This window comes from Chiloscyllium plagiosum, unplaced genomic scaffold (assembly GCF_037043375.1).
Source record: "Chiloscyllium plagiosum isolate Xiang-an unplaced genomic scaffold, Cpla_swu_hap1 HiC_scaffold_3, whole genome shotgun sequence".
NCBI classification, from domain to species: Eukaryota; Metazoa; Chordata; class Chondrichthyes; order Orectolobiformes; family Hemiscylliidae; genus Chiloscyllium; species Chiloscyllium plagiosum.
The window spans coordinates 100,063,494-100,087,744 of NW_028270141.1; the positions used below are offsets into that span (position 1 = coordinate 100,063,494).

The following is a 24,251-nucleotide window of genomic DNA, read 5'->3' on the forward strand; positions in this document are numbered from 1 at the left end:
TTTTGGGGATGGGATAGATAAAAGGCATTGAAGTTATTGATCAGTCATGATTGTGTTAAATGGCAGGGCAGGCTCAATAAACTTAGTGGTCTGCTTCTGGTCCTGTGTTTCTGTCTCATAAGAGGTTGAAAAAATTTGAGGATACAAGAAGTCTGCAGTGGATAATTTTAAAGGGCACAAATTTGGCAAATGGCAAAATATGTCATTCCACTTTGGCAAGGAGAATAATAAAAGCAGAATATTACATAAATGGGAAGAAATTAAGATGCTACAGTACACAAGGATCTGGGTGTCCTTTTTCATGAAGCACAAAGTCAAAATGCTAGTACTACGAGTATTTAAGAAGGCAGATTGAACGTTGACCTGCATTGCAAAGGTGGGGTGACTGGTAGGGGGAACACGGTATACGGGAGGTTTTCCTGTAGCTGAAAGGGGCTTTGATAAGACAGCATCTGGAATACTGTATACAGTTTTAGTTCCTTACTTTAAAGAGAGATATATCTTTAGAGGAGAATGAGTCAGCTAATTCCTGGGATTTAAAAAAAAAAGTTGACCTGTGAGGAAAGGTTTAACAGGTTGGCATATGTATGTTGGAGTTAAGATCATCTTGCATGCTTCTAATTGAAAAAAAATTATTCTGACATGGTTTGACAAGATAGATTAAAAATGTTTCTTCTATGGGAGAATCTAGAAATTTATGAATGCTGTTTCAAAATAAGGGGTCTCCCATTTAATATTGGGATGTGGAATTAATTTTCTCTGAAGAATGTTAGTGTTTGTGATTCTCTTTCCCAGCGAGTGGTGGAAGCTGGGTCATTGAAGTTAGACAGGTTTTTGATTTGACAGGGGAGTTGAAGGTTATAGAGGAGATGTAGAAAAGTGTAATTAAGGCCACATTTGGATCAGTAATGAACAGGTTTGAGGAGCCGCATGATCTACTCCTGCCTTTGAACATAGAACAATACAGCACAGTACAGGCCCTTCAGCCCTCGATATTGTGCCAACCTATGAAATCGATCTGAAGCAAACTTAACCTATATTATTCCATTATCATCCGTATATTTATTCAATGACCATTTAAATGCCCTTAAAGTTGGCGAGTCTATTACTGTTGCAGGCAGGGCATTCCACGCCTTTACTATTCCCTGAGTAAAGAACCTACCTCTGACATCTGTCCTATATCATCACCCCCAGATTAAAGCTATGTCCCCTCATGCTTGCCATCACCATCTGAGGAAAAAGGCTCGCATTGTCCACCCTATCTAATCCTCTGATCATCTTGTATGCCTTTATTAAGTCACCTCTTAACCTCTTATCTCTCATGAAAAGAGCCTCAAGTCCCTTAGCCTTTCTTCATAAGACCTTCCTCTATACCAGGCAACATCATGGTAAATCTCCTCTGCACCCTTTCCAGTGCTTCTACATTCTTCCTGTAATGTGCGACCAGAACTATAGGCAATACTCCAACTGCAGCCGCATTAGAGTTTTGTACAGCTGCAGTGTGACCTCATGGCTCCGAAAGTCCACCCCTCTACCACTAAAAGCTAATACATTGAACCCTATCAATCTGGGTGGCAACTTTCAGGGATCTATGCACATCGACACTGAGATCTCTCTGCTCATCCACACTACCAAGATTCTTCCCTTTAGCCCAGTACTCTGAATTCCCATTATTCCTTCCATAGTGAATCATCTCACACTTTTTCACATTAAACTCCATTTGCCACTTTGCAGCCCAGGTCTCAGCTTATCTATGTTCCTCTGTAACTTGCAACATCCTTCCACACTGCCCACAACTCCACCGACTTTAATGTCATCTGCACATTTACTGATCCACGCTTCTACACCCTTATCCAAGTCATTTATAAAAATGACAAACAGCATTGGCCCCAAAACAGATCCTTGCGGTATACCACTGGTAACTGAACTCAAGGATGGACATTTCCCATCAACCACCACCACCCATGTCTCCATATTTTCTCAATAACCTAGCCTACCACGGGGGACCTTACGAAATGCTTTACTGAAATCCATGTACACCACATCAACCACTTCACCCTCATCCATCTGTTTGGTCACCTTCTCAAAGAACTCAATAAGGTTTGTGAGGCACAACCTACCCTTCGCGAAACCGTGTTGACTATCCCCAATCAAATTATTCCTTTCTAAGTGATAATAGATCCTATCTCTTATAATCTTTTCCAACACTTTGCTCATAACCGAAGTAAAGCTCACACGTCTATAATTACCAGGTTTGTCTCTACTCCCTTTCTTGAACAAGAGGACAACATCTGCTATCCTCCAGTCTTCTGGCACTATTCCTGTAGACAATGACATAATAAAGATCAAAGCCAAAGGTACTGCAATCTCCTCCCTAACTTCCCAGAGAATCCTAGGATAAATCTCATCTGGTCCAGGGGACTTACCTATTGTCACACTTTCCAGAATTGCTAACACCTCTTCCTTGTGAACGTCAATTCCATCTAGTCTAATAGCCTGTATCTCAGTATTCTCCTCGACAACATTGTCAGTATTCACACAGGAAAGAGACAAAAAATATTCATTTAGCACCTCTCCTATCTCTTTGGACTCCATGCACAACTTCCCACAACTGTCCTTGACTGGCCTTAATCTTACTCTAGTCATTCTTTTATTCCTGATATACCTATTGAAAGCTTTTGGGTTTTCCTTGATTCTGTCTGCCAAGGACTTCTCAGGTCCCCTGCTGGCTCCTCTTAGCTCTCTCTTGAGGTCTTTCCTAACTAACTTGTAACACTCAAACATCCTAACTGAACTTTCATGTCTCATCTTCACACAAGCCTCTTTCTTCCTGTTGACTAGATTCAATTTCTTTAGTAAACCATGGTTCCCTCCCTTGACCACTTCCTTCCTGCCAGACTGTTACATGCTTATCAAGGACCCACAGTAGCTGTTCCTTGAACAAGCTCCACATTTCAGTTGTGCCCTGCAATTTCCTTTCCCTTCCTGTGCATTCTAAATCTTTTCTAATCACACCATAATTGCCTTTCGCACAACTATAACTTTTTTGCTTTGTCCCTTTCTATCGCTAAATTAAACCTAACCGAATTGTGGTCATTATCACCAAAGTGCTCACTTTCCTCCAAATCTAACACCTGGCCTGGTTCATTACCCAGTACCAAATCCAATGCAGCTTAGCCTCTTGGCCTGTCTACATACTGTGTCAAGAAACCCTCCTGCACGCATTGGATAAAAACTGACCCATCTAAGCATTTCCAGTCAATATTAAGAAAGTTAAAGGCCCCCATAACAACTATTCTTACTTTCAGTCCTATCCAGAATCATCTTTGCAATCCTTTCCTCTACATCTCTGGAACTTTTTGGATGCCAGTAGAAAACACCAACAGGATGACCTCCTTTCCTGTTTTTAACCTCAGCCCATACTACCTCAGTAGACGAGTCCTCTTCAAATGTTCTTGCTTTGTTTATTATTGCCTTGCAAAATGCCTTGTTTATTATTAACGCTGCAAGTATGAACTCTAATCCTTTGTGACTTTGTGCCTCAGTTAATAGATCAAATATTTTAACTGCTGTATTGGAATGTTAAATTTAACTTAAACATCTTTTATCATATCTAATTGTTTACAATCTAACTAGTCAACATATCACAAGTACTGCTGTGATCTGTACTCTTGATCTTAGAGTATTATGTTATCAGTAACAGTTGGTTGTTGAGAAAAAGAGACATGCAGTTGAAGTTTTTTTGTCTTACACTCATCAGGACAATTGTAAGAATAGCAAGTTGCATTTAAACAAAAACCTGGGGAAACACTGTTGCCTGGTGCATTCTACAGGGAATGTTTCCACCGATCACCGTGTACTTGCAAGCCAGTTAGCTCCTGTATTTCTCATGCTGTATAAATTATAGTTTCCTTTGAAATTTGTAATCCTGTAATGTGTCCGAATGAGTGCAAGGTGAAAAGTTTATACAGCCTGCTTCTCAGCAATCATCAACCATGTTGGAGAATTTAATCCATCCCACTTTGATCTATTTGAGTGGAATAATGATTGCACATTCAAGTTTCCATAGTTGTTTTTCTTACTGATGAGTTGGAAATTTGACATTGTATTAATCATGAATATGAGTGGTATTCATCGTTCTATGACACTAAAGACCATATTAACAATATACAAAGTCTTACCTGCTGAATATCATCCTTATCTATGTTGCAAGACTGAAAAGCAACGATCATTTCAGTTTATTAATATTCACATTGTTTTTAAATTTGTTTTGGGAGTTGCTGAGCTTTGTCACAGTCATACACTACAGTATTATTTATGTTCATTTTGTTTTTGAGAAAAAATATTTTTCACTACTAGGAAGATGACCAGGAACGTGAGCAAAGCCACAGTATTTTAGCAACATACGCATTTAAGATTTGTCATTAATTTGTTTGCTCCAAATGATTCATACGAATGTATGTAGAAGAAATAATTTTTTGGCGTAATAATATGTAGCAGAAATGAAAACATACTATCCATCTGTAAGTGAGTCAAATTGAAATATCTTTATAGACACTTACAGTTATAGCCTTGTATAAACTGCAATGATATTGAGCCTTTATATAACTTATAAGATAATGAAAACTGTTTATAAAGCACAAAATCAGTAAGAAGAGGTTGCCACGCTAAATACTGGTAAACAAATGTTAATAAATCATTAAGCCTTCAAAGACCATGTTCTTCAAAACAAGGATCATCTACTACATGTTTCTGCTGTGACACCTACCACTGGAAATGCAAAGAAATAAAAGTGCACCCAGCCCCCATAATTTAATTTGTAAATTCATCTTGTTTATGATTGTTATGACACTGGGTAAACCCCTTTGCTAATTTCAACCTGACACACAGAGAAGCTCACCTCATGCTGTAATCTGTTAAATTTTAAGAGGCAAAGAACTATCCTAGAGGTCGCTATTTAAAGTAAAAATGAACAGTTTTATTCTTTAAGTACAACAGAGAAAATTAAAACAACAGTTATTTACAACTCCTTTCTCTTAAACCTATCTTTTACCTCCTACTCTACAATACTGTTCCAATAAATTCCCTCTTAAATTTATGACAAATCAGTTTCAAATCCAATTGTCATCTCCGGATGTTGGATTTTCTCTGTAGATTTCTCTACGTCGACTTCAGTGTCCTGTTGCACAAATTTCTTATGGACAGGTACCTTTCAAAGAGTTACTCTGCTGGTAGTTGTTGCTTGGCAGCTCTTTGCTGTCCTCCCCCTAACTGTTCAAAATGTCTGGTTTTATACCCCAAAACATCGGATCATTTCATTGGTTTGACGTCATCCCAAACAAATTCAAATTCGATTGGATTTTGTATCTGGAGCATTAGTTAAACTGGCTGAATTTGAATTAGTTTTTGTTCCATGGCAGTGTAACCCCAGTTATTTATTTCAACCAAATGTTACATTTTTAAATTGTTCAGTGCAACCTGTGCTTTCAGTCAGTCCTTGCTAGCTTCCTCTCTCTAATGATGGTTTCTGAAATTTTAAAATGACTACCTTGCAATCTTCTTGGTATCCATTCTTATAAACCTAGGTTCAGGATTCATTCTTGCAAATTTATATTATACAAGTTCAATTTCAAATAAAACATTTTTAAATAATTCTTGCGAATGCAGGATAAGTTATAACCACGGCGCAAAGTTCTGAGGCTTTCATTGAAATGATCTGGTAATGTAATAGAAAATAAGTAGAATACAATGAAGGTCAAAGAAGAGAAAAGAGTATAAAGTTTTAAAAGCAGAAAATATTAAGTTTTGTTTCATTGAATCAGGATTGTTAATTATAGTAGTGACTGATCTGTTTTCTCATTGCCATCAAGCCTCCTTGACTAGCTTTTATCTCCCCCCCACTTTTGATTTACTTTCAGAAAAATATGTTAGAAAGTAAATGCAGCTGAAAAAGCATCTAATAGATTCTGTGTTTTGACCATTTAGCAGTTTCGAATAAGAGGCGGCAGAGGGAGAGCCAGAGGAACCTTCTCTGGTTCGAGTACTGTTTCCACCAGTACTGCAAACCCAAATTTTCAAAAGCGATCCAAGGAGGAAGAGTGGGATCCTGAATATACTCCAAAGAGCAAGAAATACTTCCTGGTGGGTATTGGCAATCTGTTCTAAGAATTTGTTGCTTTTTATTTTGCCCCCAGATTTGGCTACACTGGTTTGCTTAGGAGTAAGTGGGGATTTTGTTGTCTTTTATGCTAAATGAATATTGTAAATCTGCTGCTCCTGTTGTAATATTTCTTCAGTCCTGGGGGCTGTGCACATTGCTATCAATACTGAAATTGATTTATAAATATTAGTTTAAAATAATTGAAGCTATATTTTGAAAATATTCAGTCATTTAATGAAAACATTGTAAAAAATGGTTTCCCAACTTCACTGTTGCAGCTATTATGCATGGATTGTCAAATAAGGCATGTCTTAAGGGTGGATAGAATGTTGCCAATTGTTAACTCTAGATCTTTCTCATGAGACCATTTCTGGGCTTTGGCTACAGTTATTATGAAATATTCTAATCAAGAAATGAAGTAGTAGGTAGCTTCCACTCTAATAATTGACATCTTTGCTGATACTTCTTGAATGTTTAATATTTAGTTTATGCCAGCTCCAAGTGTGTTTAAATATTTATATTTGTTCAGATTTTATGCTCAGCTTCTTATGAGCTAAGATTGCTCACCCTGTAGCATTTTGCCCAGTATTTCTGATGGCTACTCGTGTATATTTAATGAAGTTAGCTTGGACCTAATGCATATTTAAAGTAGTAGTAGTTCAGATTGTTACAGTACTCAGTATACTTTTTAATGACAGGTTTGCATGTAGCTGTTCTTACCTGTATGAGTAAACGACAATCTGGTGGGGGAATTCCAGAACAAAAAAAAATAACCTGATTAAAATGGTGAAGTATTTCCTGTTCTTTTCTCTCTTCATGGTAGCATGATGACAGAGATGATGGGGTGGATTACTGGGCCAAAAGGGGAAGGGGGCGAGGTACTTTTCCAAGAGGACGTGGGCGATTTATTTTCAAAAAATCGAGCAGCAGTCCAAAGTGGACACATGACAAATATCAGGGAAGCGATGAAAAGGAGGAGGAAGAAAATGGAGGAATAGAAGATGAAGAGGAGAGAAAGGACAGACACAAAGAGGAAAAGGTATATTTTTTTGGTGAGAGCTGGATTAACACTTGGATTTTCTAAAAAAAATTGTATTTAAACATGTTTCAACAAGATTTCTGTTTTTGTTAACTTCCCTTCACATTTTCTTCTGCAGCTGGGAGGAGAGGTGGTCCAGGCCACAACCCTACCCAGATAGCCATATTGGTAGCTACTTTCATCAGGGGGTCTATCCTACTTAGGTGGAACAGTCTGTTTTCTGCTTCAGCTGGTAGCTAGGTCAAGAATTGAATATAGATTGCTATAGCCATTCAGACTTATGCTATATGTGGAGGTGACAGTAAACTATCCTTTTCTGATTCACTTTTTGAAATGTGCTGTGTAATTAGTAGTCACAGATCCAATTAAATGTCTGTGCAGGCAGTATTCTTTTTAAGGTATGAGCAATATTGAATTTTTTACAGGTCTTGTCTACAAAAGCATAATTTTATTTACACCCTTTTGTGCAAATGTTAAAATGAAATATTTTCCAACTCTGAAAATTAAAAGATGCCAAACTGATTGCTATGAAGAATCGTGTAACTCCAAACTATAGGTAAATTTCTTGTCTGTTAATATTTTGCTCGAGGAGTTTAAATGTTCTGTGCCTACATTGAAGTATTTGTTACAGAAAGGTCTGAAACTCGTGGAATATCAAATGCAACTTGTGCAATGTATCATGATGATCTGATGACTCTATCTTAGTTTACAGCTGATTCTAAATCCTTGGATAATTATCTGCTCCAATACAAACTGCTGGTGTCAAATATCATGATTACCATGCAAAATTATTTGAAGGACAGGGATCCTAAATATACATAGGACTAACAATTTCTGGAAAGCAATTACTAAGTGATCTACCAACATTACCAAACTAACTTGTCTATGATTAGATAATGCAGAGACTAATTATATCAATAACACTGAAAATTTCAATCAAAGATTTTATCTGTAGTCTTTTAAATTGGGCTTCTCAAACTGTGTTTATGTTTCGAGCCAAATCAGATTTCCTGCCTCTTTGCATAGGCACCATTTAGCAAAATCTGTTTGGATTCCAGTCGGGTAAAAACTGATATACATTTCACTTTTTTGAGTAAAGCGATAGGGAGCAAGAATAGGTTAGTCAGCCTTTGCGTCTTCTCTGCTCTCAAGGATGATGGTTGACATGACTATGGCTTTACTTCCACTTTCCTGTCAGTCCCACATAACCTTGGACTCTGTTGACAATCAAATATGTAACTTGGCCTTGAGTATATATAATGACTTGGTTTCCATTGCGCTCTATGGAAGAGAACTTCACTGACTAAAGACCTCTGAAGGAAATAATTCTGTTCCATCTCGAATGGGAGACCCCTAATTTTTAAACTCTGTCCCCTGGTCCCCTACAAGGGGAAACATCCTTTCAGCATCCTGCCTGCCTGTCAAGATCTCTCTGGATCCTGTTAGATCATTTCAGCCATGGAGATGTATAGCATGGAAACAGACTTTTCAGTCCAACTCATCTATGCTGACCAGATAGCATAAATTAATCTAGTCCATTTGCCAGCACTTGGCCCGTACCACTCTAAACCTTTCCTATTCATATACCCATCCAATTGCTTTTTAAATGCTGTAATTGTACCAGCCTCGCCATTTCCACTGGCAGCTCATTCCATACATCACCAGTCTTTGCGAGGAAAAAGTTGCCCCTTGGCTCCCTTTTCAAATTTTTCCCCTCGCCCTGCCCGACCTCAGAGAAAATACTTTGTCTCTTTACCCTATCCCTGTCCCTCATGATTTTATAAAACTCTATAAGGTCACTGCTCAGCCTCTGATGTTCCAGGGAAAACAGTCCCAACCTATTCAACTTCTCCCTATAGCTCAAACCCTCCAACCTTGGCAACATGCTTATAAATCTTTTCTGAATCCTTCGAAGTTTCACAACATTCTTTCGATAGGAGGGAGATCAGAATTGCACTCAATATTCCAAAAGTGGCCTAACCTATGTCCTGTGCAGCCTCAACATGACCTCCCAACACCTGTACTCAATACTCTGACCAATAAAGGAAAGCATACCAAATGCCTCCTTCACTATCCTATCTATCTGCAACTCCACTTTCAAGGAACTATGAACCTAAACTCCAAGGTTTCTTTGTTCAGCAACACTCCCCAGGACCTTACCATTAAGTGTATAAGTCCTACTCTGATTTGCCTTTCCGAAATGCAGCATCTTCCATTTATCTAAATTAAACTCCATCTGCCACTCCTTGGCCCATTTGATCAAGATCCCATTGTACTCTGAGTTAACCGTCATTGCCCACTACACCTCCAATTTTGGTGTCATCTGCAAACTTACTAACTATATCTCAATATTCACATCCAAATCATTGATATCATTCACGAAAAACAGTGGACCCAGCACTGCAACTTGTGGCACATGCCTGTTACAGGCCTCCAGTCTGCCATTATACAAATGTGCTTAACATTTCCTCAACATATGACCCATTCATTCTAGGTCAGGTGAGCCATCTCTGAAGTGCTTAACAATAATACCCTTTCTAAAGGTGAACAAAAATGATTATTACTGTACAACTATGTTCTCTAATGTCCTGGGCAACTGTATAGAGCTTTGATAGAGGTTCTGAAAAATATTCTACAAAGGACCAAATCTGCTCCTCTCCCAGCTCCATAGCATACCTGTGAAATATCTCTTTTTTTTTCTCTCTCTCTCTCTTTCTCTCCACCCCCCCCCCAACCCCAGGACCATTTGGATGCAGACCTTCATTGTTTAACCACAATTATAAACACTCGCACCACCACCAACAGCTTCTCTTCCACCATAATTCCTGCCCACTGCATTGCTGCTACTGCTCACAACTCTGCATGTAATCCTGGGTCACATGCAACTCCCATCCTAATACATTCATCACCTCAATCTCCTGCACTACCTCCTTTCCATAGCAGCAAGATGGAATGAGTTTTGGGAAGTCACTGTTTGTGTTAAATTTTCAAGGCAGTTTCCCTGACTTAAGAAAATTCTAATCCACCAGGACATACAGCAACTGGTAACACAGCACATGCTTTATCTATGCTTTGCAGTATACAATATCAATATGTGCTCCATAATTTTAAATTTACCACAGATTACTCCTTTCTGCTCGCTGAAGGACTCTGTACTTTGGACCTAAGATTTAGACTTGCAGTTGCAACTGCATTGATTGCAGCTATTTTAGCTTTTGTATTTTTGTTTATCTGTAGAAATTTGTTTACTAAAACACAATTTAAGACAGCAAATGGATTGGTGAGGCTAAAATGAAGTTCTCCCTTCTGTCCTAATTAATTACACGCAATAATACTTAGGATACATGCACTGACTGTGAAACTACTTTAAACAGCAGAGGAGCAAAAAAGCAAATAAAATTGAAATGGAATGTGAAAGAATTAAGTGTTGTTGTGGTTCTGTTTGCCAAGTTGGAAATTTTTGTTGCAAACGTTTCGTCCCCTGTCTAGGTGGCATCCTCCGTGTTTGAGAGCCTCCTGTGAAGCGCTTCTGTGGTGTTTCCTCCAGCATTTATAGTGGCCTGTCCCTGCCGCTTCCGGTTGTCAGTTTCAGCTGTCCGCTGTAGTGGCCGGTATATTGGGTCCAGGTCGATGTGTTTGTTGATGGAGTTTGTGGATGAGTGCCATGCTTCTAGGAATTCCTTGGCTGTTCTTTGTTTGGCTTGCCCTATAATGGTAGTGTTGTCCCAGTCGAATTCATGTTGCTTGTCGTCTGCGTGTGTGGCTACTAAGGATAGCTGGTCGTGGTGTTTCGTGGCTAGTTGATGTTCATGGATGCGGATCGTTAGCTGTCTTCCTGTTTGTCCTATATAGTGTTTTGTGCAGTCCTTGCATGGGATTTTGTACACTACATTAGTTTTGCTCATGCTGGGTATCGGGTCCTTCGTTCTGTGAGTAGTTGTCTGAGGGTGGCTGTTGGTTTGTGTGCTGTTATAAATCCTAGTGGTCGCAGTAGTCTGGCTGTCAGTTCTGAAATGCTCCTGATGTATGGTAGTGTGGCTAGTCCTTTCCAGCTCGGCTAACAGAACCACAACATCGAGCACCCGAGCTACAAATCTTCACCCAAACTTTGAGAATTAAGTGTATTTAAGTTTCATGTTAATTTCAAATTGAACCAGGAACAGTTCTCCGAACAGTAGTAGTTTAACATGTCTAATTTTAATTGTTTATTTTATCTGCTTGATGCATTAAGACAGCAAGTTTTTGGTTAAATAATGTTCCTGCATTGATTTACAAAAGTAGTGTTGAAGTGAACCGTCTTTTTAATTAACTGTGCCCTGTTTCATTATTGTGGAAAATGAATGGAGAAGGGACAAGTTATAATGCATTTTCCCTCAAGTCTCTCCGTTCTCCCTCTTTTTTTTTCTCTCATTTCCTTCCTCCTCTCCTAAGAGTTCACTGGGGTAAGTTTCTATGGGCACTCAGGTCCTTGCAGTACCCAGCCCTAGAGGAAGTTGTCATTTTTGCAGCAAGACAAGATTGTTTGTCCACTTAAGGAATGATACATTACAATAGAGCCTGATCATGTCCTGACATTCATACTTCAGATAACGAGAAGTATGAATCCTGGCTTAATTTCCCTCGAACCCGGTTGCTCGGACCAGGAATTTTGCTGCCCTGGCTTAGATCTACTAACTGACTACTCCTAGTTTGAATAGTTCTAATTTCTGGAAATGTTGTGTTTGTTTGTTAATAGAGTAGGATAATGATTACAGTATCATTGTACAAAATTGTCTCCTTTGTACTAAGAATCTGGTGGTTATTTAAGAACCTGTAAAAGGCTTTAATGTAAACTGTTGTAGTATTTTTGAAACCCGGTGTATGTCTTTTTTGGATTAAAAGAACCTTAATTAAATGACAGTTTTGTGGTATAAATATATTACTATATTTTAGATTTTATTCCATTGCTATGATGGTATTATGGGTCAATTACCCTTGCTAAACTCATTATCAACCTAATTTGAATTTATTTTCTATAATTTACAAGTATAGTAAAATTGCCTGGTGAAACAGGCAAATTAAGAGCTTTTATTTTGATCATTCCTAAAGTTGCTTATTTGAATTTCAAACTGCAGATTTTGTTTGCATCATTTTAAGATCATCCTTTAATTGGAAGTTTTACATTAACACAATTATTACAAAACTTGTGACAGCAAGTTTAATTTGTTTATTTACATATGTGATAACATTTGGTAACAAACTTTAATGTTTATTTTGGGAACTAACATTGCCTAAAAAAGTTTACTTTAAATAGCACTTTTTACACCATTTAAATTGTTCATTTTGTTACGTATTGATATATGTTCATTTCAATAATATATTTTACACTGTCAATATCTCATATTTACAGTGAGGAGTCTTTGACACTGCCATAATCTGGTTTGCCAGATAGTTCTAAGAACTGAGCAATATGGGTTTATTTTGAAGTAATTGGAAATAGTTTGAAAATGACAGGAATAAGAAGGGAGAGCATATGATCATTACGTTATAAAATTGAATGCTTGCTTTTAAATTAACAGCAATAGATTTTAAGAAAAATAAAATATAGTAGTCATACTAAAATGTAGAGGGAAGATTATTTAAAACATTAGGCATGATTTGTGGATTTTAAAATGAATTGTAAAAGACGACAATGACAAGACACTTTTAATGCTATTAGTGATATTGCATTGTATTAATCTGTGTGAATACCACTTTGTCCATCATGGTAATGCCTTAATCATGGATATTTATGAATGAAAAGCATTGAGTTTTTGAAAAATGAATGTAAAAAATTACAATGGGCTAGCCTCTGAAAATTTAACAGAAACTTTGAGCACCTCATGATCTACTTTTGTCAGATGACAGATTCCAATTTTTGTTTTCTGTATGTGTTGTATAGTTAATTTTTCTGTTTAATTCATAGGAACATCACATTTAAAGCTGTTTCCAACAGCAGGAATAAGATGAGCATCTCCCTCTGAATCGTAAAAGTGGATTTTCGTCAACCACTTACCTTTATTGATCGTTGATTTATTACCTAACATTAGCTTTTAATTAAATATTAATGTTAATTGGGGAAAACATCTTGGTAAATCTGAATTAAAATCTTCTAGTTTTTGAAGGTACTAAGTGTCTAATGTCTAATTTAATTGTTGGCTGTGAACTATCTGTATTGAGTATATAGGCAGTATTTTTTAGATATTGATAACTGCATGGCTTAAATGAAGTGGATGATCAATATATACTATAAAAAGCACAGTTTCAGAAAATAAACATCTTGTATTGTATTTGAAGGAGTAAAAGTTTGGGCCTTTTTATTGTAATTGTCTGTATTTTGTCATTTTGTTCTTGGCTTTCTCAAATAATACTTACTGAAACATTTGCCTTGTCTCCTCTTTTCTTTAAATAATGGGTTGTAGCCTACTGTTTCAGGTGGCATCCATTCTGTTCTTCCGTAACTTCTGACCAACTTGTTTCGTTAAGAACATATTAGTTGTAGGGTTAGGATATGTGGCTCCCTGAACCTGCTCCACCATACAGTACAACTGTAGGTGATCTGATTGTGGACTTTCCTGCTGTTTGCTGCTCCATAAGCATCACCTTCCTTGCTCGTCCAAACTCTGATGGAAACATTTTTGAATTGATAATTCATCCATTCAAATATTGTTTGGGAGTATGAAATCTATGCAGGTTATCAACTTCACCACTGAAAAAGAATGTAGAGTGAAGGGAAGAAAATTGAATTCTGTTACATTATTCTAGTTTTAGTAGGTACTCCGCTTCAACTTGGTTCATTTGAAAGCACTTCTGAAGTCTGAACATTACACATTAAAACCTCACTCCAGAGTTTAAAACATTATTTAGGCTGATAATCCAGTGCACCACTGTGACAAATACTGTGCATTCACCGACACACCTAGTTGAAGCTCAATCCATTCAAAGGAAGGAGTTTTGTATGGCCAATATTTATCAATAACGACAGTTATTCATTCATTTGTAAAATTCTGCTGTGTATAAACAGATGGCCAGATTGATTTTTTTTAAAAAGTGCCTTTGTACCTTCTGGGTAAGATATTATACGAATGTAAGTCATTGTTTGAATCAAAAAAATGCTCATCAGAAATCAACCATAAAATGTCAATAAATGCACTATCTAGTTGTATAGAAGGCTGTACTTTATTTTTGATGAGCAAATGAGTCAAGTTCATTTCTCTCCAGCTGGTTGATTTATGCTGCTCACAAAAGAAAATTTGTTTCCCATTCGTTTGCAAACCTTTATGCTTTTTCAATTATAATTTATTTAACTAAAAGTTAAGGTAAATGAATTGTTCAGCCACATTCTAATTTAAATTTGACTTTAATGGCTTAGTAAGCCATCCCATTCAAATGCAACTAGGGATGAGCAACAATGTGCACATCCCATGAAAGAATAAAGATACAAAAGGATAGCATTTAGGCCATCGAATGCAGGTTTTCTGCAAGAGCAACTCAGCTAGTCTGATCTGCCTATTTTAAAACTTGTGTTCCCTTGCAGCTCTGGAAACCTTTTCAGATAATTAGCTATTTGCTTCTGAAAGTAGTGATGGAACCTGTCTCCAGCACACATGTGGGCTGTGCTTTCCAGATCTGAACCAATTGTTGTTGCATTACCACAAGTTTCCCTATCATCTCTGGTTCTTTTACCAATTACCTTGTTGTTTTCTGGTTTTTAACTTTTCTATGATTGATTTCACCAATTACTGTGCCCAAACTCATGATCTTAAGCACCTCCTCTCCTGTGTGGTTGGCAGTCAAATTTTCAGCTACAGGTATATTGCATTTGTGTAGAGTGAATAATTCTGCAGAAGGAACTCTACAAGGGAATCCTTGTTATAGCCTTGCTTTTCAACTTTATCAATAATTTGTGTGATACCATTAGGATGTATCCTTAAAATTGTTGCTGGCACAAGTTAGTATTGCAGATAAATCACCCAACACCAACTTTGGAGGAATGGCCTGAATGTGGTACATATCCTTCAGCAAAGACAATGTATTACTCCTGCATTCTGTAAATGCATTTAAACAGCATGCAGTTATCATTGGGGTTCTTGAGGTGCATTAGTAGTGGCCCTACCTCACGACCAGAGGCATAGGTTTAACTTTTATCTGCTCTAGAGGTGTGTCATAACATGTCTACTCAGAGGTGCTGTTGGGGAGCAGTTGTAGTGTCCCTACCTCTGAGCCAAGAGGCCCAGATTTAAGTCCCAGCAATTCCCAGAGGTGTGTGATGACATGATTATACATTACCATCATACAGTTACCTATTTATAGATCTAGAACAGCAGGAGCTGGGGAATTATTGGTTTCACAACACCAGTTTTTCACTTTCAATTAGTTGTAAATTTCTAGCTAGGGCAGTTAGAAATATTATTCATGCTCTATAGAATGCCTTGTCCGAGCCACATTTAGAAAACTGTGCCTGTTATTTACTTAATTTGGTGAGAGATGTTGTGACTGTGGCCTTTTATACAACTCCCACTCTACAAAGGGTTTAAATGATAATTTCCAAAATTACACATTGTCCAATTAATACCTTGTTTGTCTTATTAAATAAAATTCACAGTTCCCTCGTTCTGCTGGCATTGTTATTTGCATTGTTGGGATGTCACTTGGGTAGCATAAGATGGTTCAGTTACTGGGAACAAGGGTCACAATGAGAGAGGGGTTCAGAATAACATATGGAGAAGGGACCTTCTTGGAGGATGGAATCTGTAAAACCTCTGAGGCAGCATACTTGAGCATCTTTAAGGTGGAGGAGGTAGATTCTTGACAAATGTTCTTGAGTGTTGAAGAGTATTAGCTGTACCTAATTATAGCCAATTCAAACATGGGCTAAAAAGCTGAATTCCAGAAGTGAGGAAACACCACCACCTGCAAGTCTCCCTCCAAGGCACTCACCATCCTGACTTGGAAATATATCACCACTCCTTCACTATCACTGGGTCAAAATCCTGGAATTCCCTCCCTAAGGGCACTAAGAGTCAACTGACGGAGGTGGATTACAACAGTTCAAGAAGGCAGCTCACAAACACTATCTCAAGAGCAACTAGAGATGGGAATAAATGCTGGCCGGCCAGCCAGCCAGCGATGCTCACATCCCATGAATGAATAAAACAAATCTCCAATAAGAGACAATTTAATAACTGCTACATGATATTCAATGGTGCTACCATCATTGAATCCCCATGATCAATATCCTTGGGGTTATCATTGACTAGAAGCTCAACTGGACTTTCCATATAAATGCAGTGGCCATAAGAGCTGGTCAGAGGCTTAAGAATACTGTAGTAAGTAACTAAACATCTGACTACAAGACAAGTCAGGAATGTGAGACAATACTTCCTATCTGCTTGGATGGGTGCAATTCCAACAATGCACAAGCTTCACATCATCCAGGATTGGTCGATTGGCACCACATCCACAAATATTCACTCCTTCCACCACTTTCACTCAATAACAACAGTAATCTTGAAAACCAATTATGATTGATGAAAGTTCCTATGATTTTTAAAGTATGATAATCATTTGAAGATACAGTCAATGAAGTCTACAAATGGTTGATCATTACTTTCGTTGGCCATTGTGAAGCATACATGTTTTAAGTATCAAAATCTTGATATTAACATCATTGAGACCGAATGTAGAGTAGTAGGATTAGGGGAAAACCATTTTTTCAATTAAGAGTTTAGACTTTTTTAAGATGCATTATAGTCAAAGAATTAATTCATACCAGAGTCAAGAACGTAAATAGGAGTAAACATTGTTCCATGAAACCTGCTCTTTCATTCAGTAAGAATGGAATGCAATATTTAAATATATATTTTAATTCCATTTTGGAATTAAAGTTTTAATTCTGAACCATACTGATTATTTTATAACAATTTGTAATCAATAGTAACAATGTAAACAATTCAACAGTACTGTTCCTATAACATTAATCAAAATAATACAAACTTTTTTAGATAACCAATACAATAGAATTGACGACAATAGAAATTCAGGAAATAAATTCAGTAGAGATGTCCAAACCCATGTTAATTCAAATGAAAAGGTACAAAGACAAGTATTGTTTAATTAAGTTACACATGAAACCTAACCAAATGTTTATGACCATGTGCCACCAGTAGTATCTATTTAACACAAATGATGAAAAACACTTGCCATCCCCAAAACTTTTATAATTTGTTTATTACCAGTAGAAAGTTTTGGTTAGAAAGTTTGCAGCTGCATTTAACCAAGTTCCATTTGTGTTTTCCTTTGCACCAGTTTGTGAAATAGCTTTATTATGCTGTATTTCTGGGCTTTCATCCTCAGGAAGATAATCAGGCAAATTCAGACTTTCTACTATTTTTGCATTACTGGTGCAAAAAGGAATGATATCCTGTAAAACAAGATACACAGTATAAATATTTATATGATCATTGAACCTGGTTATTTACATTTTTGGTTTTAGTTTTCAAATGAATTTATGTATAACAAACATGATTCGTGATGCAATTTTCATTGAGCACCATGCTGACTTGCCCTTCTTGCATGGTCTTCCATACTGTTAATTTTAGATAAAATTTAAAGAGGTTAGTAACATAAAACTCAAGTGTAGAAGTTCATATTTGGCATTGATGACTTCTTTTTCATGGTAAATAGCTTCTCCACAAGCTCAGGCAGCACTTTGTAATGTGGCTTACAAATATATGAAAGGATAGCTCAAAACAACATTATATGTAATATATATTCATTTTACCTCTTTTCCATCCTTGTTTTTCACAACTTGATAAGCTTGTAATATTTTTGTTGCTGTAATTGCTGACGCAAGAGACTGTTGTAAAATAAAAACATTACAAACGATTCAGTTTAGTTGTGAAAAATAACTTGTTTTGTATGAAATTGATTTGCTTGATATGTAACAAAAATAAGTTGTTCACAAGGCCATTTCATCAAAAACAATACTTTCATGGCAAACAGGATGCCATTATTACAATTCTATGTCAGTTCATGGGCATTAATGTTTATAAGAATCTCAGAATTATTACTGCACAGAAGGAGGCCAGTTAGCTCATCATGAATACATTGGCTCTCTTAATGAGCATTATGACTCCGTGCCATTCTCTTTTTTTCCCCCACCCTCTATAATCCTGAATATGGTGTCAATTTAAATAATCATCTAATGCACTTTTACATGCTTCCATTGAACCTGTCTCCACCACACTTGCAGCACTACTCCTTGCTATATGTTTTCCACATCACGTCTACTTCATTTGCAAATAACTTGCATCTTTTACCTTTCATTCTTGATCTTGTTATGAGGGGGGACAGTTTCTCTTTATGTATTTTATCTAGCACCTCTAACTTTTGAAAACTTTATGGTCTGGTAAGTCATAGTGACTTAACCTTTATAAATAAAACAAAGGAGCTGTATGCTTTATTAATTTCTCACTGTAATTTTTCATCTCTTGCACTGTCACCTTCAGTGACTTATGCATATCTTTACCCAGGTTTCTCAGCTCCCACATACCCTTTCAGGTAGTGCCCTTTATACTATATCTCCCATGTTATTTCTATAAAAATCCATTATCTCACCTCTCTGCACTGAACATCAGCTGTCACTTAGCCACCCATTCCAACAACTTGTCAATATCCCTTTCTAGTTTTCCACTGCTCTCCTCACAGTTTACAATGCTTCCAAGTTTTTCATCTCTTGCAAACCTGGAAACTGTCCTCTGCACACCAAGATCTAGATCATTAATATTAATCAGGGAAAGCAGGAGTCCCAGGACTGACCCCAAGGAAGTCCACTACAAACCTGAAAAACATCCATTAATATTATTCATTGTTTCCATGTAGCTACTGTCCCATTTATTCCAATAACTATAACCTGGCTCATAAATCTGATGTGTGGTACTGTATCGAACACCTTTTTGAAATCCATATACACCTATTATCAACACCATTACCCTCCCTCATCAACACTCTGTTACTTCTTGAAAAATATCTGGTAAGTTTATTAAACACAACTTTTCCTGAAGAAAGTCATTCTAGCTCTTCCTAATCAACTCATATTTTTCCAAATGGCTATTAGTTTCCCACATAATTGTTTTAAGAATAAAACCAAAATTTGCAAGAGCTGGAAATCCAAAAGAGAAATTTCTGGAGAAACTCAGCATCTGGACAGAAAGCAGAGTCAATATTTCAGGCCTAGTGACCCTTCATCAGAACTGTGGTGTGACCACCTCTAAATGTGTTATTTTAAAAAAAGTGGTTTCCTACTTCATGGATACACAACAGTGAGGTTACCTTCTTGGAACAGATACTCAGTGTATTTCATAAATGGGAAGAGATTATAAAGTTTAGATTTACAAAGGAACCTCGGTGTCCATATTAATTTGTCACTGAAGACTAACATGAAGGTGCAGAAGGCAATTAAGTGGGCTAATGGTATGAGAGCCTTTTTCATAAGAGGATTTAAATTCAGGAGTAGCAAAGTCTTGCTTCAGTTATATTGATTAGACTGACTTAGAGTCATCACTGTAGTTGGGGTCCCCTTGCATTAGAATGTTTATTGTCATTGAGATAGTTTCAACAGACCTGTTCCCAGGAAAGTGGACTAACCAAGTGATGAGAGATTGGGGAAATTCGTCATGTATTCATAAAAGTTTTGAAGATGGAGAAATAATCTCATTGAAACCTCCAAAATATTTAAATACGGGGTAGATGAAGGTTAAGATGGCGGATCTGATCAGGGATACAATTTCGAAGTAAGGGGCAAGTCATTAGTGAGGATTTGTTTTATATACAGAGCTTTGCGAATCTTTGGATTTCCCTACCAGTGGGCTTGGAAGTAGAGATTAGTATTTAGAAATATGGCGATAATGTCCAGGAATATGGCATTTATGTGGGAAAATGACATTAAGTGGATGATCATCAATAACTGTATTCATGGAGTGGAGGAACCGGTGTTGGAAGTGGGGTGTTGAATGTGTTGCATAACACTGTAATCTTTTGCTATAAATTCTGTGTCTTATGGTCCTACTCCACAAGCAGCTGATGAAGGAGCAACGCTCCAAAAGCTAGTGCTTCCAAATAACCTGGTGTTGTGTTGGACCATAACCTGGTGTTGTGTGATTTTTAACTGTATTCTTGGAGATAGTGGATGCATTGGTAGTAATCTTCCAATGCTCCTTAGATTCTGGAAAGGTCCCAGAGGATTGAATAACTGCTAATGTAACACTTTTATTTAGTGAGGAAAGAGACAAAAGAAAAGTAATTATAGGCCAGTTAGCTTAACATTTGTTATTAGGAAAATGTGACAGTCTATTGTAAAGGATGTTTATAAACAGCATTTAGAAATGTATAATACAATCAAGCAATCAGCATGGCTTCATGAAGGGGGATATCATGTCTGACAAATTTACTAAATTATTTGAGAAAGTAAAAGCAATATTGATAAATAAGATGCAGTGAATATCACATTTGGATTTTCAGAAATGTTTGGGATAAGGTACCACACGTTAGGCCACTTAAGAGAATAGCTCACGGTGTTGGAGATAGTGCATTAGCATGGACAGAGGATTGGTTAACTAATAGGAGACAGAGTTGAGATAAGAGGGGCATTTTCAAGGTGAAACCTGTAATTAGTGGTGTGCCAAAGGGATCAGTGCTGGAGTCACAATTATTTACAACATATAAATGACTTGGATAAGGAACATGAACGAACAATAAACAAGTTTGCAGATGATATGAAAATGGGTGGGAAGCCAAGTGGTGAGGATGACTACAGTGGGATATGGTCAGGTTAAGGTGAGTGAGCCAAATTTGGCAGCTGGAACATAATGTGGGGAATTATGAGGCTTTATACTTTAGCAGGAATAGAAAGCTAAATATTATTTAAAGGGAGAAAGATTTCAGAAAGCTACAGAACAGATAGACGAGGACTCTGAAATCTATGAATCAGAGAAAGCTAACATCCCACTACACTGGGTAATAGGTAAGGAATATTGACCCTTATTTCAAACAAAATGCAGAATAAAAATAGGGAGTTTTACTAAAACTGTACAAGGTGCTAGTCAGCCCTTAGGTAAAATGCTCTGAATACTTTTGGGCCCTTTATCTAAGGAAGGATAGACTGTCAATAGAGGCAGTCCAGCGAAGGTTCACCAGGTTGATACCAGAATGGAAGGACTATCTTATGTAGAGATTTGAGTAAACAGGGCTTGTACTGTTGGAAAATAGAAGAATGGGAGGCAACTTTATTTAAACATTCTTAGGAGACTTGACAGGGTAGATGCGGAAAAGTTGTTTCCTTTTATGGGAGAGTCTAGGACCAAAAGGCATATCTAGAATAAGGGGTTACACATAACGACAGAAACGAGGAGGAATTTTTCTCTCTGAGGATTGTGAATCTATAGAATTCTTTACTGTAGGGGGCTGTTGAGGCTGGATCATTGAGTATACATTCAAGGCTGAGACAAAATTTTAATCAGTAAGGGAATCAAGAGTAATGGGGAAAAGGCGGGAAAGTGGAGTTGAGGATTATCAGATCAACCATGATCTCATTGAATGGTGGAGCAGACGTGGATTGAATGGCCTCCTTCTGTGTATTTTAGTCTTATACAGTTGCAAGTCTTTTTCTTTTTAAAACAATCTGGATAATGAAATAAAAAGGGATGTTTTAAAAACATCCACATAAAAATACGTACATAATGTGGTATTGCACGATAGTGAAATAAAACACATTACAATTATACACAAAACAAAGATCCTCGTTATTCAGAAGTCTGGTATTCACTGTGGGAAGGGTAGGGAACATGATGAAATTTGACTTTGGCACATGCACAAGATGCACAGTAGCAGATCAATCATCAGTTTATAACCCTATCCTTTTTTTTATTTCCATGAGCTTCAATTATAAATTGCATCATACATTGCAACTGTCTGATCAGCTGACAGAAAAATGCTACCAGACATCCTCTGATTGATAAGTGCAGCACAACAAATTTTGTAAAAACACAAAATGATCAAAGCCTACTTGGCACAACTAGCCCACGTCATTTATGCTTCATTTCATCCATTCTTCCTCATCTAAATTATTAGCATTAATCCTCTTTTTTTCTCATGTGTTCGACTATCTTTTAATTGCACTCAAACCTAAAGTTTGTTCTTCTCACCAATGCCTGTGTAAAGGAATGTCCTTTGAAGTCATTATTTGATTTCTAATTGGCTACTTCATCAAACCTTTTTCTATTTTCTTCAGTGAGATTCCATTACCTTTCCTACAGCTGAAGGTAAACTGACTGATGCATGGTTCTCTGAGCATCTTAAATCTCTATTTAAGAAATGAGATAGACATTAGCCGACCATACTCCTCTGCCATTACAACTTTATCAAATTAATTATTAAATATGTGCAATAGCACTGCAACTATCGCTGTCCCAGATTATTTTAAATGTATGATTGCAAGCTATCTGGATCAGGGATATTATCTGAATTTGATAAATTTAATATTTCTTACTAATTTAATTATTTCTAATCTCTTCTGATTTCATGCCCACCTGATCTATCTATCTGGCAAATCTGACAACTTTGACTAATTGATTATTTAATATTTCTATCATTTCGTTATTGCTGCTGGGACTTTATCCTGTCTATCCATTAGTAGCTAGTGGTTCTATTCCTATCCTCATCTCCTCCTTTGATTTCTATAATGGTAAACCATGTTAATACTTTTCATTACATTCCATGATAATTTAACTTTGTTATTCCTCTTTACCTTCCTAATTGTTTATGATTTCTCTCCTACATCAGTACACACGCCATGTACCAATGCAACTTTTCACCCAGCACAGACACAATGGAATGATTGGCCTCTCTCTCTGTGCCACGTCTTTTCTATGATTGTATGGAACTTGAGCAATCTATCAAATTGAATTACTGCTTTAATTTCCTGTAAATACATACCAAGAACATCTTCAGGACCAAATATTCAAGGTATGTTCACATAAATAAAGAAGCCTTCCACATTACTTTCATAATAGCACATTCACAGCAGCAAAGGAACCCATTCAGCCCATCTTCTTCATGCTAAGAAAGTGCTATATGGCATAATCCCACTGTTAACTCTAAATTGCAGCACTTCCAGTGCATATGAAATTAGGTTTTAAATGTGGCAAGGGTTTCTCTACTACAGTTGCTGGGAATGAATTGCAGACCTTCACCAGCCTCTGGGTATGAATTTAGCTGTTTCTGATCAGAGAAGTATATGTGTTTACTGCTTCTGTGTGTGCATGGGACTTCAATACAGATATTAGAATCAGTAATAAACATGCCAAATCAGAGATTAAAGCCCAAAATCAGCCAGAAATTTTAAAATTCTCACCTCAACTTTAAGATCAGAATAGATTCTGATGACACAACGCTGAAGAGCTATTTGGAATGTAAAGCTAATGACACCATTAACTTTTAATAAAGCTTCTTCACAGATATTTTGGCTATCCTGCAAAATATTAGAAAAAAAGGTTTACGATCAGCATATTTTAATTTTGCTATCACAAAATACAATCGGACATGAAACACAATAAAATATTGATGAGAGGTATCACTTGTAGGAATCTCAGCCCCTGCATTTAATAACTAACAGATTCCAAATTCCACTTTTACTCAATCACCAGAGTATCTCTGTTCATGCTAACTACGTATAGTAATTTTCAATGAGTGAAATACATTTTTATAAGTTTAAGATCTGAAGTTTGGAAATAATTTGAGGCTAGGAATATTGACCCTCTATTACTGGTAGCTCATGTTAAGCATGCAATTGGGTTAACAGTTTCCAGTGATTTTATACATTGCAAGTTACCTCTCATAGGAAAACTACTCCTAAAGTATTATCTTTTACTAATTTAGAGTAATTTAGCACGGAATCAGACCCTTCGGTCCAACTTGTCCAGGCCGACCATGTTTCCTAAACTGAACTAATCACATTCCTATGCGTTTGGCCCATAT

The 24,251-nt window shown here is 36.9% G+C and overlaps 2 protein-coding genes across 7 annotated transcripts in view; one reads left to right on the forward strand and one right to left on the reverse strand.

The window, feature by feature from the left end:
* Positions 1-13,601, forward strand: part of LOC122547397 (bcl-2-associated transcription factor 1-like) — a 71,720-nt gene extending 58,119 nt beyond the window's left edge. For 2 of the 5 annotated variants that reach the window (XM_043686026.1, XM_043686033.2), the window contains exons 10-12: positions 5,986-6,141; positions 6,984-7,212; positions 13,144-13,601. In XM_043686026.1, the coding sequence (XP_043541961.1) occupies positions 5,986-6,141; positions 6,984-7,212; positions 13,144-13,187 (429 nt within the window). In that variant the 3' untranslated portion in view covers positions 13,188-13,601. The remainder of the gene's footprint in view (positions 1-5,985; positions 6,142-6,983; positions 7,213-13,143) is intronic. The other 3 variants (XM_043686045.1, XM_043686040.1, XM_043686050.1) reach the window with 3 other exon arrangements.
* A 3,694-nt stretch (positions 13,602-17,295) lies between these two features.
* armc1l (armadillo repeat containing 1, like) overlaps positions 17,296-24,251 on the reverse strand; it is a 31,791-nt gene continuing 24,835 nt past the window's right edge. For both annotated transcript variants that reach the window (XM_087981938.1, XM_087981941.1), the window contains 3 exons: positions 23,629-23,745; positions 18,001-18,075; positions 17,296-17,640 (listed from right to left, as the gene is read on the reverse strand). In XM_087981938.1, coding sequence (XP_087838064.1) covers positions 17,449-17,640; positions 18,001-18,075; positions 23,629-23,745 — 384 coding nt within the window. In that variant the 3' untranslated portion in view covers positions 17,296-17,448. The remainder of the gene's footprint in view (positions 17,641-18,000; positions 18,076-23,628; positions 23,746-24,251) is intronic.